This window comes from Felis catus, chromosome D2, assembly GCF_018350175.1.
Source record: "Felis catus isolate Fca126 chromosome D2, F.catus_Fca126_mat1.0, whole genome shotgun sequence".
Classification (NCBI taxonomy): Eukaryota; Metazoa; Chordata; class Mammalia; order Carnivora; family Felidae; genus Felis; species Felis catus.
The window spans coordinates 45,234,467-45,251,590 of record NC_058378.1 but is presented as its reverse complement, the minus strand read 5'-3'; the positions used below and the strand labels follow the sequence as shown (position 1 = coordinate 45,251,590).

Below are 17,124 nucleotides of genomic sequence, written 5' to 3'. Positions count from 1 at the left end.
GAGTTTGTTATCCTCAGGAACAAGTGAAACCAGTGCCCAGTGTGGAGGTTAATATAGAGAATGCTTCAAGAGATCCTAAATGAATACATAAAATGCTAACAATTTTTGAAGGGAGAATCACTTACTTAGATGATCCTTCAAAATTGGTATTATCCTATTTTAAAAAGAATAATCTTGAGGTATTGAGGTGGATATCATAACTTAAAAGTGATGGTAATGAATAAAGAATGAATAAAGTATGCTAAATGAATGAATGAACAAAGAACAACTGTATCTTAATTCCTGGACTCACAAATTTTCAATATTAACCTAAATACCATAGAATTATCTAGAGACAACTGGAATGTCTCTTCTATTAACCAAAGAACTACTACTTTTCAAAGAATATCCACATTAAGCACAGAGCAGTGTGCTTGGCTACAGCTCCATTATCAATGGAATAACACCTTTGACCTACATTTTGTCCTGCATGCACTAGACTCATGTTCCCAGCTCTGACATAATGGTCAATAATGATGACTGGTCTACCACTGACACGTGTTTGTCGGATTTCTCAACTGAACAAATATTTGTTGCTGTTTGATCCTAACATGAAAGTCAAAAGTCAGACTTATCTCAAATCTTGGTTATGGGCTATTAATGATTAAAAGAGAGAATGTGACAGATCGTATCCTTAGATAATTATTTTGTAGGTAGAAGTTTGGGAAGAGGCATTAACTCTTTGGGGTAAAAAAAAAAAAAAAAAGTCACACACCTAATCAATCTGTAGATTAATTTAGCAGGATAAAATGACTGGTAAGCCACTAATTAAACTATCTCTGACTGTTACAACTAAAGAATCTCACAATATCAAAATGAAGATACATCATTTTCTTGAAACATCAATTCCATTTAATTAAATACATCATAAATTATTATTAAGTCCTGCTTTAAAGAAAATGGAATCGTGGGTCATATTTTAAACACGAACATTCTATGGATGGCTAATAGTCCGCGCTTTTAGAACAACTGGTATAAAAGCTGGAATGCACTCATTTATTAAACAGTAACATTGAGACTTGAAAGGGTTAATGCAGCTCCCCTAACATCTGCCTTATAACCAGGGAGAAGTTTATTTATCAGGGTACTTTGGCTGAATAAAAACTGTAGAAGCTTCTCCAAAATTCAATTTTAAAGAACATTTCCTGAAGGAGATAAGACCCTCGCTAAAAAGGTAAAGTAGTATACCTGGGAATAAGTAGAAGCTTTTATTCTATCACCATTAACTATAGAGGACTTTTCAGATCACTAAACTGCTTACAGGAGGTATAAAATTATAACAGAAGAAATCTCAAGAAGAATAGTCAATTATGACCACCTACTATTTCAAACACAGACCTTCTTAATCTCTTAAGAAGTTCCTCATCTGAAGCTCATAAGCATTAATCATTTACCTAACTATAAATAAATTAAATGTTTTTTGGTGTATTTACCTTTTTTCCTTTGAAGTTGAGGGTACCAGGCTGCTCCAGGACCCCATAATACAAGCACATAATGTTGACCTTGGACCTGTTCCACTGTTAACATAACTTTCCTTTGCTTCTGTCCTCTATAACTGTATAATGCCTCTGGAAAAGAAATATTTTAGTTGGCATTACTCTCTCACAGGTGACACCATACTCTGATGTCTCATGATAAATACAACCGTGATACCCAAATGATATCCTAAGAAAGTCTTGTATCTTAATTATTTTATAACCTAAAATTGAGAAGGAGCCCCCAGTGTTTACCTGTCAGTATAGTGATATCAACAACCCTCAGCACCGCATGGACTAACATGTCCGGCTGCAGCTCCTCCAATTCTACAAATTCTATACTGCTCACTCTCTGAGGCTGCCTCTGAGGAAGATCTCGGAGATAGGAATGTTTTGAAGACACGTATGCCAGTAAGTCTTGAAGTACAGCATCACTGACTATCTTGGAATCTAAGAAAGAAAAATACACACATGCAGAAAAGATGGCAAAATTATATTTTCTTGAAAACACAGTATTTTCTTAGAAATGCATTTTATCTTATAAAGTGTGATTAAGTGTAAAAACCACGCTTTCATTTCTACAAATATGTAACTTACTCTTAAATGTTTAGATGCAAAACATAAGCCTGATTATTTTTAACCAACGGAATTAGAATTATTTACTATCTCCAGAAATAACTTGCCCTGTTCCCTTCTCGGTTCCATTTTTCTACCAATTAACTAAGACCAGTATTTCTTTTTTTTTTTTTTCTTTTTTTTTTTTTTTTTTACTCCTCCATTACCCTCTTATACCCAATCGGTCCCCTAATCCCTGCAGTCTGATTGGCTCACACCTTCCACGACCATCCCAACCACTGCTATTCTTCCTCAAGGCTCTTAAATTTCTCACGTGAAATGCTCTTAAGGGTCACCTACCTGACCCTCCCTGAACATGTCTTCCTTTTCCCCACTTCTATGCCTCTGTCCTTACGATTGTCCCTGGCTACAATGCTGCCATCCTCTCAACCTATCCAAATACTACACAGAATACACTATGGAGAGGCTCTCAGTGACTTCTTCCCCTGAACTTAGAGGGTTTTTATCTCCAGCTCCCGTGTGGCATGTGAGCATGTGCTACACTGGCATATTCCCTTGATTATTAGAACAGTTATTTAGTTCTTTGGTCATTATGCCATTTACATGTTTTTCTCCTATGTTTAAATTATTTGTCTCAATTTTTCTCATTTTTTGAGATACATTTACATATAATAAAATGCACACATTGATAAGTTTGCTGATTAAAATTTAATTTCCTTGAAGGAAAGGGAGGTGTATTTGAATATATGGTGGATTGTTGATCAAAATACAATCTTAGCAAAAGGCACTTACGTACTTTTTTAGAAGGTTGGGTCTATTTGCCGATTTCAGTAGAAAAAAAAAAAAAGTAATTCTTCTTTCCTTCTCCCTTTAACACCCTCCTCCTAATGTATTTCTTATGCCACACGAAAGCCTCATTATTCATTCACTCATCAGAAGACCATCCACTGTGTGCCAGGCATCATGCCAGGTTCTAGGGATACAAAGATATACCTTGTCTGTATACCTGCCATTATACCTGCACAGAAGAATTATCAACCTAGAGACAGTCAGGAACAAACACAGGGCTTAGAGTATAAGAGATACATGGAAGCATTCTAACAACACACAAAATCAACTGCCCAGGCAAGTGGAAAGAGGCTTTATTGAAGAAATATTTGAGCTGGGTTTTGGAAAAATGTCCTGGAGTTTTCTAGGTAATAATTGGAGAAGGGGGTATATCTCCAGGTAAAGAGAAAGGGGTCTGTATTCCTTTATGTATTATAGATGCCTCTGGCAGTCTGATGAAGTATAAATCCATTATCAGAATAATATTTTTATAATAGCCTTATTGAGATATAACTCACATGCATAAAATTATCTTTATCAGAATAGTATTTTTATAACAGCCTTGTTGAGATATAATTCACGTGCATAAAATTCACCTTTTTAAAGTGTATAATTCAGGGCATCTGGCTGACTCAGTCAGTAGAACATTCAACTCTAAACCTCAAGGTCGTGAGTTCAAACCCCATGTTGGGTGTGAAGTCTACTCAAAAATAAAATTTTAAAAAATGAAATGAAATGAAAAGAAAGAAAAGAAAAGAAAAGAAAAGAAAAGAAAAGAAAAGAAAAGAAAAGAAAAGAAAAGAAAAGAAAAAATAATGGGGCACCTGGGTGGCTCAGTCAGTTAAGCATCCTACTTCAGCTCAGCTCATGATTTCACGGTTCATGGGTTCAAGCCCCAAATCGGGCTCTGTGCTGACAGCTCAAAGAATGATTCTGTCTCCCTCTCTGCCCCTCCCCATTCATGCTCTGTCTCTATCTCAAAACTGAATAAACGTTAAAAAGAATTTTTTTTTAAGGGGCACCTGGATGGCTCAGTCAGTTAAATACCTGACTTCGGTTCAGGTCACGATCTCACAGTTCATGGGTCCAAGCCCCTTGTCAGGCTCTGTGCTGACAGCTCAGAGCCTGGAGGCTGCTTCAGATTCTGTGTCTCCCTCTCTCTCTGCCCCTCCCCCATTCATGCTCACTCTCTCTCTCTCTCTCTCTCAAAAATAAATAAATATTTTTTAAAATTTTTTAATTTTTAAATAAAATATAATAATAAAAATAATTTAGTTCTGCATAGTATTCCACTGTGGAAATGTAACACAATTTAATCAACCATTCTGCTATGTACAGGCATTCCAATTTTTCCCTCTTGCAATTACAATTACTGCCTCATGTTGTTATAATTGTATCTTTAGGACAGAGTCCTACAAGTAGGCTTGCTGGGTTGAAAGCTGAGTACGTACGTACTTTGTAATTTTGTATCACCAAATATCTCTCCAGAAACTGCAGCAATTCTCATTGCCTCCAGCAATGTGTCAGAGGGCCTGTTTTCCCACAGCCTCATCAACAGCATGTGTTATCATATTTTTAAATTTTTGCCAATCTGATAGTAAGAAATAAAATTTCTGTGTAGTTTTAATTTGAATGACTCAGGTCTTTTTCCCATTTTCCTATCAGGTCCTTTGTCACTCAATTTGTAAGAGTTCTCCCTATACTAGGAATATTAGCCTTTCGTCTAGGTGTATGTTGCAAATATTCTCTCCAAGTCTGCCGATTGTCTTTTGGCTTTGTTAATGGTGCTTCTGGTCATGCAAAATTTTATTTTTCTTTTTTTTTTTAATTTTTTTTTAACATTTATTTATTTTTGAGACAGAGAGAGACAGAGCATGAATGGGGGAGGGGCAGAGAGAGAGGGAGACACAGAATCGGAAGCAGGCTCCAGGCTCTGAGCCATCAGCCCAGAGCCCGACACAGGGCTCAAACTCACTGACTGTGAGATCGTGACCTGAGCTGAAGTCGGACGCTCAACCGACTGAGCCACCCAGGCGCCCCAAAATTTTATTTTTCTACAGTCAAATTTATCTGTCTTTTTTTTTCTTTAACTGCTTCCGAATTCTGAGAAATAATAAGAAAGTGTTCCCTACATCAAGATGACAGAGAAATTCATCCATGTTTCCTTCTAGTAACTGAATGGTTATATTTTTTATATTTAGATTTTTAATCCATTTGGAGTTTATTCTTCTATTTTGTGTGAGATACTGTTCTAATTTTGTCTTTTTTCGAAATGGCTACCCAGTTGCCTCACCACCATTTATTAAAAAGTTTACCTTTACCTCAGTGATCTCAGATAACATCTTTGTCATATACTAAATTATATGTATACAGGTCTAATTCTGATCTTCCTGTTCTATTCCACGGGTTGATTTGTCTATTTATGTACCAGTATCACACTGTTTTAATTATAGAGGCTTTACAGTTTAATGCCTGTCTCGTAAGCATGGTCCCTTGTGCTTTCTCTTTTTGAATGTTTTCCTGGATATTCCTGCATGTTTGTTTTTCCATACGAAGGTTAGTATCAAGTTGTATATGCCATAGCATGGCTTCCCAATATTGTTATTGAGACGGCCCTGAATTTATAAATTCACTTATGGAGACCGGATACCATTATACTGTTGAGTCACCTTATTCAGGAACAGGGAATGTTGTGCTTCCATTTCTTCTTGTCTTTCTTTCTTTCTGGAGTGGTTAAATTTTTTTCCTTATATAGGCTTTGAAAATTTCTTGTTAAATGTATTCCGAAGTATCTTCTTTATTTCTTTCACCAATGACTTTTGCCCTACCATCATGTCCTCCGTTCAGTGTTTGTGTATGGAAGGCTAGTGACGGTTTCAACATTAATTTTAGTATCCTGTTGCACCACTGAATTCCTTTATCGTTTGAATTGATTCTTTGGTTCCCTGGAGTGTTTCTGATATGTTATCAAAAGCATTTGCACGTATAGTTTTTACTCTTCTTCACCCATCCAGATACCTCTGCTGGTCTAGTTGTATTGGTTGATAACTCCAGTATCGTGATAACGCGCAACGAGCAGCAGAAATAGTGGACATCCTCACCTTGTTCCGGATTTTAGTGGAAATGCCTCTAGTGTTTCTCCATTAAATAAGATACTGGCATTAGGACTAAATACATCTGTTTTAGTGACACAGTATCAACTGTATTGTAACTGTTACCACTGTATTGATATTATATTTATTGATCCTGAAGGAGAAAGTATCCCTCAACTCCATTTCCTGGAGAGCTTCTTATGATAAAGGGGTGCTCAATTTTGTCAATATTTATGGAGATAATCATACAATTTTTCTTTCCATTTATTAATATGGTATATGATAGTCTTAGATCTTCTAATATTGAAACACATCTTTCCATTTCTGGAAAAAATCTCACTTGGTCATTATTTCTTTAAGGTAGTGTTAGATTTGGTTTACTAATATTTTGTTTAGACTTTGTATGCGTGTACAATACTAGTCTGTATTCTTATTTGTAATGTCTTTCTTTGGTTTAGGTGTCAGTGTCCTACTTTATAAAAGGAATTAGGAAGTTTCCTTCTTCAATATTCTAGAAGAATTTTCAGAGCACTGAACTATCTGGTCTCTTGGTAGAATTCCCCTGTGAAACGATGTGAGCCTGGCAACATTTTTATATAATTTTTAAACTAATTTTGAATAATTTTCTCTATTTCTTCTATAGAACTGGTCTAAGCTATATCTCAAATCCATCCATTTCTATTTATCTCTGCTGGCCACCCATTATCTCTCAACCTCGACTACTGCAGTAACTTCCTAACTCCCTAATTCAGCTCCATGAGCAGCCCTTCGCAGCCAGATCTATGGTATTCCCATCTCTGCCCTTTGTTAGTTTCCGTCATAGCATTCATGATCACCCTCATGTCGTAGGTTCTTCCTTATCGGCCCGCCACACAGGGACATTGGCGCCACGAAGGCTGGCACCAGGGGGACACTGTTCACCACTGTACCCCCAGTGCACAGTGCCTCAAACAACGTCAACACTTCATACATATAAACCGGGTAGGTGAAGAACTCAACTTTAGTTATTCTATGAGATCATGTCAGTGCTGATTGTCTGCTGACTAGTTTCCCTCGGAAACAGGGAAATCTTAACCCTTTCCAAACACCTTTGTTATTGTTCTAACTGTTGTTACTCTCTTCTACTTACCCTGCCTTCCTTTGGGAATACTTATTATTCACAGGTTGGAATATGCTGTACCTTCCATACATGCCACACAACTTTCTTGTTATTCTAATTAATCTCTTGTAAAATCAGTGTATTCTTATGTACTCATGGCTATCTTTCCATGACACTGTTTCAGTATTCCATCAGATACATTTCGCTTACTATTTCTCCCATTAATATTTCTGTATTGTTATTATATATTACATGCAGGTTCAATACCTCATGGTTCAATATATTACATGCAGGTTCAATACCTCACATTTAATCTTCTCAGCAACCCTATAAGCTACGTATGTATTTTAATTTCCATTTCACAGATGAGGAAACAAGGGTACAATGAGGTTAAGTAACTTGCCGGAAGACACAGACTGTGCAAGTGGTAGGGCCAGGATTCAAATCTTGCTCTGACTCCAGAGACTATAATTACCAGTTTATACTGTCTCCCTTACTTTGTTTTCTTTTTTTCTTTTCTTTTTTTCTTTTTTTATTTCTTGGAGAAAAAGATAGCTTCTGGGCTCTTCAGTGCTGATTTTAAAGAAGAGAAAATGGATGTCAGAGAAGGAAGGTAGTCTTTCCTTGCAGTGCTGGACTGAAGAACAAGGATTCAAACCACAACTGTCTGACTGGGAGGCCCAGGCTTTTCTCACGACCTCAAGGGTTCCTAACCAGAGGCTGGGGAACCCCACAGAGAACTTTAGCCTGGCAACAGAGAACTTTAGAGGTCCAGGAAACCATTTGGAGTTATGTGCAAAATTCTGTGTCTATCTACCTAAGTCTATTTTTCTGGAGAAAGGGCACATAGCTTCTCTAAGAGAGCTAGGACTCCCTAAAAGGTTAAGAACTACCACTATGTGGACACTCTAAGAAAAGTAAGAAAATGGAAACTGAACCCCAGTATTTCTTAAAACAAATATGATTTACAACGTACAACTTTATTTTTATAAATTCTATTTTCAGTCTTACTAAAGAAAATAAACCAATACTGTCCAGCTAACCTGTTTAGAAAACATTTCGTAAAATTACTATTTTAACTGTTTTTTCTAATATGTATATATACTTTTGAATACTAAGAAATGATTACATTTAAAACATGTCTTACATTCTTCAGACTGGACAGACGGGTAACTCCCAAGATTTAATAACTGACTGGTAAAAGTTGATTGTAGTACTGTCTCACCAACCCAATGATCTTCATGAACAGTAACATCTAGACAGGGGGAAACAAAAGTTCTGATCATGTCATAAATTCCTTCACACTGTGGTTAACTTGCCAATCATAGCAAAATATTATTAACATCTCTCACAGGCCAGGCAACTAAAGTTCAAGTGGGTTAAATCATCTGCCTAAAGCCACAAAATGATAAAATAGCAACAACAGAATTACTTCTGTATATTCGAACACTATCAATATGGAAGCTCACTGCTCCACAAAGAATGGTTTAATGGCTTTCGTTCATGTAAAAAAAAAAAAAAATGTTATAGTGTCTATTTTGAGAAATTAAAAGGAAATCATTTAGGGGCAGGAAGCAAAGTAATGGCTCCAAAACAGTAGTGTTTAACAGAGTAAATAATATTAGTATGCATTTACCCCTTCTGCCACAAACACATATGAATATATGACATCCTTAAAGGACTTGGATTATTTTCCCCTCAATAGCATGGTAATCTTCATCTACAGATGTTAAAAGTGAAAGATTTTGGAGGTAAGGAACACTTTCCAATAGGAAAAAGAGAGCTCTATGATCTAAGATGGATACAGAAGAATCATAAAGTGGAACTAAATATACCAACAGGTAGAAACAATTTCAAGTAGAGCAAAACTGTAAGTTAGAGACAGAGACATATCAATCTCTGGAAGAATATAAACAGTGCATAAAAGAATATAAACAGTGCATAAAATGCTAGAGGTATAAAGATATCCTAATAGTAGCCAATTTTTGAGATAATAAGGAAGAAAAACAAGGATGCACACATTCCAAGTAGTCACTTCCAAATTTACAGCCAGACACTTTCCCCAGCTTCAAACCCACTTACCCATTTATCCACAACTGCCTCACGGACATTCCTGACTGGATATTCTATTGGCTCTCCAAATTCAAAAATTGCTCAAACCTGCTTTTCTTCTCACATTACCCATCTCATTTGTTGGCACTGTGGAGCTAGCCAGGTAAATTAAAATGTGAAGTCATCCTGAACGTCTACCTCTCCCTCCCCACCTTCTGTCTCCAAACCCCCACCTGCTGAACACTGGCCCGTGAGTCTCCCCGCCGGCCCTTGACAGCACTGTTTTATATCATGCATTCCTTTCTCTCCTGGTAGGTCCCCTTCCCACCTCCAATCCATGTCCCCCAGGGCCAATGAGTAATTTTTCACGAACATTAATGTGATCCATTAACTAGTTTAAAAAACACTCAGCTCCCCTCTGCCTGGCCAGAAATAGCTAGGACAGCATTTTAGACTCTTCATAATCTGACCATCAGGATGCCTGCTCTTCAGGAAGGAACAAATAAGAAATTTCAAGGACAGGCTTTGGAAAACTAGGTTGTAAAACCTATGTTGGGTTAGTGACTTGCTAATCACTGGTGACAGGGTGGAGTGGAATCAATGGCCCAGCCCTTGCCTCCTGGCTGTCCTGATTCCCTCTCACTTATATGCCCTAGAGCCTCTCCTATTTGTTCTTAAAAATCTGTGGTTTCCCACAGATAGGGCCCAAGGTCCTCTTTGAATTCTGGTCAGCAGTCTCCCGTAGACCATCCTTACTTACAGCATCTCTTCATTCTATTGCTGAAAGTCTAACGGCAAAAGGTCAACTGTGTTACTGAATGGAACATGATCTAGAATACATCTGCTGTGGGAAAATTTTCAGTTTTGGGGTGTATATCAGTAGATAGTATGAGATATCCAACATAGAGATATAATAATGTACAATTGGATGCTGTTAATTAAAATAGGATTTTACCTACAAATTTCTATGTAAATATAATTTTACTACCTAATTAGGAAAGTATAGGTTTCTCCGTTTTCCATGAAGCTTCCATCTGTCCGCACAAACAAAAGAAACTTATTCAGAAATTGATGAACTAGATTACTTTACTAAGGAAATAAGGTAAAAGAGGGGGAAAAAAAAACCCTGATATTATTTTTAAAGGTGCTGATAGAAATCATCTAAATATCCTATAATGAGAAAATGGCTAAGTAAAGCGGTAAAGTCACTTAACAGGAGGTTACCTAGTTGCTAACAACCGTATGGACACTAGGGGAAAACACAGAGATGGCAGGTCTGAGTTTCCATCTGCCAGGAAAAGTCCTCCTATGGGGCCCACACAGTGACAGTAATTGCCTTGGTAAAATAACCAGTCCAGGGCTCAGCTCTCTCTTTATAGTCTGGGGAATCTGATTTTGTCAGCATCCCCAAAATAGATTTCAGCTCTGCAACATAAGCTCACATTAAACAGGTTCATGAGACAAACAAAAAAAACCAGAACATAATTTTTTTTTTTTTTTAATTTTCACTGAGGCATTAATTGCCACAGAAACAACATTGGCAGCCAATTCTCACCTTGTAGGCAGTTTCACACCTGGGAAGCCAGATCATAAGCAAAGGGCAGCTCAGTGAGCACTGAATCAGAACAGAGGGAGCTGGATGAACCGCCTTGCCAACGAATAAGATGACATTGCCAGTGGGACGGGACCGTGCTGGGCCTACGGGTTATAGCCCACGTTTATCTCCTTATTAGAGGCTGCACCTGATGTACAGCCTGATGCACCTAATGTACAATAGCCAAGGCTCTCATTCCCCCAGCAAGCCATTAGGTGGGAACCACTAATGATTGCCTTCATGTTTTCTTTTTCCAAGCTTCTAAGGCTCACCCACTCTTCTTCTCTACCACATTCTTTCTTTAGACACGTTATTGAGCTTAATCAGTTTCCTCCCAGTCTGGGACTCATCCTTAAAATGACTGGTATCTCCGGTCTAATACAATGTGTATTTATTTTCAATTAATGAAGAACCTGTAACACAATGTTAGATTTCTTATGTCAGAAAAAGAAGCAAAGTAAAAACCGTTCCTTGGAAGGTATTATGCTAAGTGAAATAAGTCAGTCAGAGAAAGACAGATATCATATATTTTCACTCATATGTGGAACTTGAGACTTAACAGAAGACTGGAGGGGAAGGGAAGAGGGGGGAAAAATAGCTACAAACAGAGAGGGAGGGAGGCAAACACTAAGAGACTCTTAAATACACAGGACAAACTGAGGGTTGATGGCAGGGGAGGTGGGGAGGGCACCTGTTGGGATGAGCACTGGATGTTGTATGTAAGTGATGAATCATGAGAATCTACCCCCAAAACCAAGAGCACACTGTACATACTGTATGTTAGCCAATTTGACAATAAGTTATATTTAAAAAAAAAAAAAAAAGAATGTTCTTAATGATTACAAGTATATAGTAAGAGTATGGGTTCCAGAGTCTAGGTGAAATCCCGGCTTTGCCACTTCCTAGATGTGTGAAACTGGGTAAGTGGCTTTACTTTTCTGGGTCTCAGTTTCCTCAAAGTAAAAAATGGGGATAATAATCCATACCTTTTTCATACAGTTGTTGTAATGAGTTGACATACATGCAAAGTTTAAAACACAAAATAAGTTCCCAATAAACATCAACCATCCTCTGCGTACGAATACACATTCTAAGGAGCACAGGGAGAAGAACGGGACGGTAACTCTCCGAAACATTACCGGTGGTGACATGAGGCTGGTTTACTATCAAAAGGTCTTCCTTTCCACATTTCCAAATGTGATTAATACAATTTTAGTAATTAAAAACACAACAGAAAATCTGTCTCTGATCCCTCACTAAGAATGCGATGTGCACAGCATTATCAGGGAGTAAGGAGTAGAAACACTGTCCTTTCATAAGACTGCTAATATAAAGAAAAGGCTTAAAAATAAGACACACGCAGACAAAGCCGTAAGAAAACAAAGAGCAAGCCTGATGATATGACCTGATTGCTAACAGAGCGAATGAAGGAGGGGTGCGACCAGGGAAGGCTTCGTAAAAGAGGAGTGGAAGGGAGGTTCAGAACAAAGCAGACTAGAGCACAGGCCCAGATACAGCAAAGCACAGGATACAGGGCAATGGTTAGGAGACCAAAGCAGATGCTGGAAGGGGCTGGGCCACGCTGGCTCCCACAGAGGCAAACGGTAAAAAGGCGGGGTAAAAGTGGGAGTGCGGAAAAGCCTACAGCTTTAAGGTACCACCATCCCACGATGACCTTACCTGTGAGCAAAATTATATCTCCAAGAAACACTGTAAGTGCCCAAAATGCTGCAGTCCTCCACAGAACGACCTTCTTCTTAATTTCTGATTGGTCAGTTACCACAATCGTTGCTAAAGGCACTTGAGAGCCAGAATTTGGCCCAGATTTTATGTTTATTTCTTTCACATGACATGGAGATAATACCATGACTAAACAATTATACTTCCGACCTTTAGAATCACAATTTTTTATTAATGATGTCTTTTTAATCCCCTTAAAACTAGACACATGCCTCTGGCCCACTGCTGCAGTCGGATCTCTTGCATCAGAAACCAACTTAATTTTCTTGGATGGTTGGAAGGCTTTAGACAGAGCTTTGGAATGGCCCAATTTATCTTCAGAGGTCCAACTTCTTTTAGTAGAACTTTTGTGGAAGGTATTTAGTTGGGAACACAGTATTCCTGAGCAATAGGACTCAATACATACATCACTGGGGGGCACCTTGTCTTCAAAATTGAAAAGTTCCTGAGATCCTATATTTTCTTCAAGACCTTTATCAGGCTTCACGTGAGTGTCACCACTTTTTGTTTCAGGACAAACAGGACTGAAGAGTTCAAGGGAATGTGCTTGGTTTTGTCCACTTTCATCTCCTGCAAAATCATTATTAGGCTGAATCAAATTATCTTCAGTTATCCTTATTTCCCCATGACTTGCCTTTGGTTCAATCTCCACACTTATGGGCCCTTTATTTCTAGAATTTTGTCCTTTATACCTCCTCTGAGATAAAAGAACAACCTGGCTGGCAGTCATTATACTAAGAAATTCAGTATCAGTAGATATTTTAAGGTCTGAGACCCTTCTAACAGGTTCAGACCTTGGCTTATCTTCCGTCTTCAAGGAAAAGAACCCTAGACACTGGTTTTGTCCCTCATAATGTCCGGTTGGCACACATTCTGTTTCAACAGCTCCCGGCCCTGTATGAATGTGTTCTGTACCACAGACCAAATCCAGTGCAGCGGCATGCTTATGATCTAACTGAAAGACATTTTTGTGAAAGTTTTGACCACATGTATTTGACTGATCTTTGTGCTGTTCATCTGTGATTTTCTTATTGTCACCGAAAAGCTTTGGATACTTTTCTCCTTCAGTTAAATGCTGAACTCTGCCCTTAAGTTCACGTATTTGCACATCAGAACTAGTTATATCACTCACCCCTAAGAGGTGACTCTTCTGGGATTTTCCAGTCTCCGTTTCAGAAATACAATGTGTAAAGTCTTCTTTCACATGAACAGGTTCATTCATCGCCTTTGTTAAAAAACGACCACGAGGGAGATCTGGAGGGCCAACAGCTTCTAGGACTTGATAGTCTTCAAGAGTTTCGTGCATGCCTTTTTCATCCCTTGGATGTAAAGAACGGTGATTGTATAAAAGTTGAATTTTTTTCCAGGGGTCATCATCGGATATTAAAGAAGTTCGCTCCTGTGACATTGTCATGTTCAGTGGACCACCTGGGGCACCCCAAAAAATGTGGACTTGAGATCCTTCACTCATAGTTTCTGAAAAAAATTTAAATGAGTATTTTGTCAGATTTTTTACATATTAACTTATTATATGCCATCAAAAACATAATTAATAAAGGTTGTTTATTTTGGTATTCCATTAAATTACGAAAGGCATAAATATACAAGAAATCATAAAGGGAAATCAAAATAGCCAGAAAATATCCTCACATGAAGACTCTTTAATACATTAAAAGGGATACTTAAAAAAAGACTACAAAAAAAATAAAGCTAAGTACACTGACATCAAATGGTGTTTAATTACATTTAAACAACAAGTTAGTAGAGAAGGAAAAACAAAGCATTGGTTTAATTGTACTACAGTCACCTTTAAATTTCCTGTTTTCTTTACTCCATAGACTATCTCAGTAACTTTGGGGCCTCCTTCCTTCAACTGTGAACTCAGTTCCCAAGACCAAAATAGAAGGTTCAAACGGGAAGCGAGAGAAAATTAAAAAACTGAGGCTTGAGGCTCTCTTCAAGATGTAAAAGTGACTGTCATCTATGCTCACTCCAATCTGTTAGCATAATAATTACTTCTGTATTTTTAAATCTACTCTGAAATACAAAGAATTAAGAGTCGTCATTTTGTAATACATGGATAAAAGAAACTCGTTATAATTTAAACTTTTTTCATTAACTGTGGCACCTGATATAAGTACATCTAAGAAAGCATCTTATTCATTAAGGTAAAAATGAAGAATTGTACCATGATTTACTTGATCATAACTGACTTTCAAAAGGAACTTATTAAAGAGATCCAGTCCTGGAGTTTGTTGAGAACTCTTTCACAGTGCTCCAGGGACAAAAAGACAGATAAGGCTCTTGGCCTAAGGGAACTGTCAGCCTGGTTTTAAAAAAACAAAATGGAGGGGTGCCTGGGTGGCCTAGTAGGTTGAGTGACTGAGGGTTCAACTCTTGATTTCAGCTCAGGTCACGATCCCAGGGTCGTGGGACTGACCCGTGTCAGGCTCCACACTCAGTGTAGAGATTCTTGAGATTCTCTCTCTCCCTCTGCCCCTCTCCCCCACTCACACACTCTCTTTCTCTAAAATAAAAAAGTTAAAATAAAATTAAAAACAAAAACAAAAAGGAGGGAAAAATAGTGAGTGTAAACTAACATTCTCAAAATAATGTAATGGATGCTATAGACTATAAACAGGAAACGACCATCAGCCAGGGAAGAACGCAGCCACGGAAAGCAAGCATCGTGGCTAAGAGCACTTAAACAAAGGAAACAGCATCAGTAACAGGCAGAGTTATGAAAAACCATGGTATGACTAAGGACTTTTGATTAGAGTATAGGGTCCTTTGTAAAAAGATAAGTTTTCAAATCGTGAAAAGTCCATATAGAAGTATGGAAGTATACAGGAAGGAGGAACCATCAAGAAATGACAACTATAATCTCCCGTCACTCTTATCCTTGAAGATTCACTCATTGTCACCTTTTCCAAATCTAATAATTTATCCAATTATAATTCTTATGATTTCAATATCAGTGTGGATGATCCCTGGCCTCTCGGCTCCTTGACCTCTTCTCCTCCATTGACTGTATTCTCCACCTTACCCCAGTTATCCATTCGTATAGTCATGTACCCTCCCATTATCAATAACTGCACACCCTTCCCTAAACTCAATTTTAAACATTCAACTCTTTGACTAGCTTCTCCCATCTTCCTACTCACTCCCTCTAAATGCACAACTCCAACAACTTTCTGAACGTGCGGGATCTACAACTGATCATACATACCACATTTTTACAGCTTCATTCTTCACTTCCCTCCTTAACCAGCTCAGCCGCTATGGTCCATTATTATAATCACTCCCTAGCACACATCGCTAATTCTACTGCTCTCCTCACTAAGATATTTGCCCAGCTGAACTCAAACACTGGTTGAATCACCACCTACTCTGCACTTATAGCCCATGGGCTAGAAGTAACTAGGAAAAAAAAAATTACACCTTCATCTGAAAACTAGTCTCATTTTAAGTTCATTACCACTAACCTCCAGGTGGTACCTAGGAATCTATCTTTCCCTATCTGCTCACTCACTAAGGAGCTCTTTCATACCTCTTCATTCTCTAAGTCTCCAGAATCTCTTCCCCAGTCCTCGAGTACAGCTGGTGACCATGCTACCACCATCTCCATTTACAAGCTCTCAACAACATTCCTACCAACCCACCCCTGTCATATTATATACTGTGCCCACCTTCCTGTTACTATGGATGGACCATCCATGCTTCGATGCAAGGCCATCTCTTCCTCACTTAGACATTAGATCTTATTCCCTGGTGTTTCCTCAGGTTCCAACAATTCTCCCCTTCGCTCCTACGTTATTTTTTTGCTCCGTACTGGAGCATCTCCATCCACATAGAAACATGCTACCATTTCTTCTCATGTTGTTATTCCTCACCTTCTTTGCTGCTCCAACTGTTGTACCATTCTGCTCCCTTCTTCAGCAAAATTCCTTGAGAGAATTGTCTATACTCCCTCTTCTCTTGTTCTCTCTTAAACCTACTCCTCTCAAGCTTTGGTCCAAACCACTCCACTAAAACAGCACATTTCAAGGCCCCCAATAACCTCCACATTGCCATGATAAGTCAACTCTCTATCTTCAGCTCACTCAGCCCATCAGCAGCATTTGACACTGCTGACCATGCCTTCCTTCTTGAACACTCTACTAATTTGGCTTTAGGGATACTACATTCTCTTGGTTCCCACTCCACTTCATTCTATTTCAGCAGTTGCTCCTTCTTAGTCTCCTCTGCTAGCTCCTCCTCATTGCCAAACTTCTTGCTCAGGGGCCTGTCCTTGGATCCCTCTCTGTGCTCACTCTTGAAGTGACTTCACTCAGCCTCAGGCTCTGAATACCTTCTATACACGAATGACTATCACAAGTTTACCTCCATCACAACCTTTCCTCTGAACTCCTGACTCTTCAACCCACTTTCTACGTACTCCCCACCACCACAAAATGTCTAATAGTCAGCTGTGCAGAAAAGAGGTAACACAGTAAGGCCTGAGACTCCCGTCATTAAAGACGGCTTGCTTGCAAGGTGGGCCCAGGTTGGCATCTAGGAATTTAAATTCCAGGAGGGTTCCCACCATTCCTTGATAAGAATAGCTCAGCCTGCCTAAACTATCTATGT

At 38.4% G+C, this 17,124-nt stretch overlaps 1 protein-coding gene and 1 long non-coding RNA gene across 9 annotated transcripts in view; one reads left to right on the top strand and one right to left on the bottom strand.

Annotated features, from left to right (window-relative positions):
- SHLD2 (shieldin complex subunit 2) overlaps nucleotides 1-17,124 on the bottom strand; it is an 84,149-nt gene that overhangs the window by 21,862 nt on the left and 45,163 nt on the right. For all 8 annotated transcript variants that reach the window (XM_045040241.1, XM_045040242.1, XM_045040247.1 and 5 more), the window contains 4 exons: nucleotides 12,436-13,971; nucleotides 8,257-8,364; nucleotides 1,770-1,964; nucleotides 1,473-1,607 (listed from right to left, as the gene is read on the bottom strand). In XM_045040241.1, the coding sequence (XP_044896176.1) occupies nucleotides 1,473-1,607; nucleotides 1,770-1,964; nucleotides 8,257-8,364; nucleotides 12,436-13,971 (1,974 nt within the window). The remainder of the gene's footprint in view (nucleotides 1-1,472; nucleotides 1,608-1,769; nucleotides 1,965-8,256; nucleotides 8,365-12,435; nucleotides 13,972-17,124) is intronic.
- Nucleotides 1,132-14,745, top strand: LOC123380825. Its single transcript, XR_006587069.1, has 2 exons — nucleotides 1,132-1,213; nucleotides 14,334-14,745. It is a non-coding gene; the product is annotated as an uncharacterized LOC123380825 (long non-coding RNA).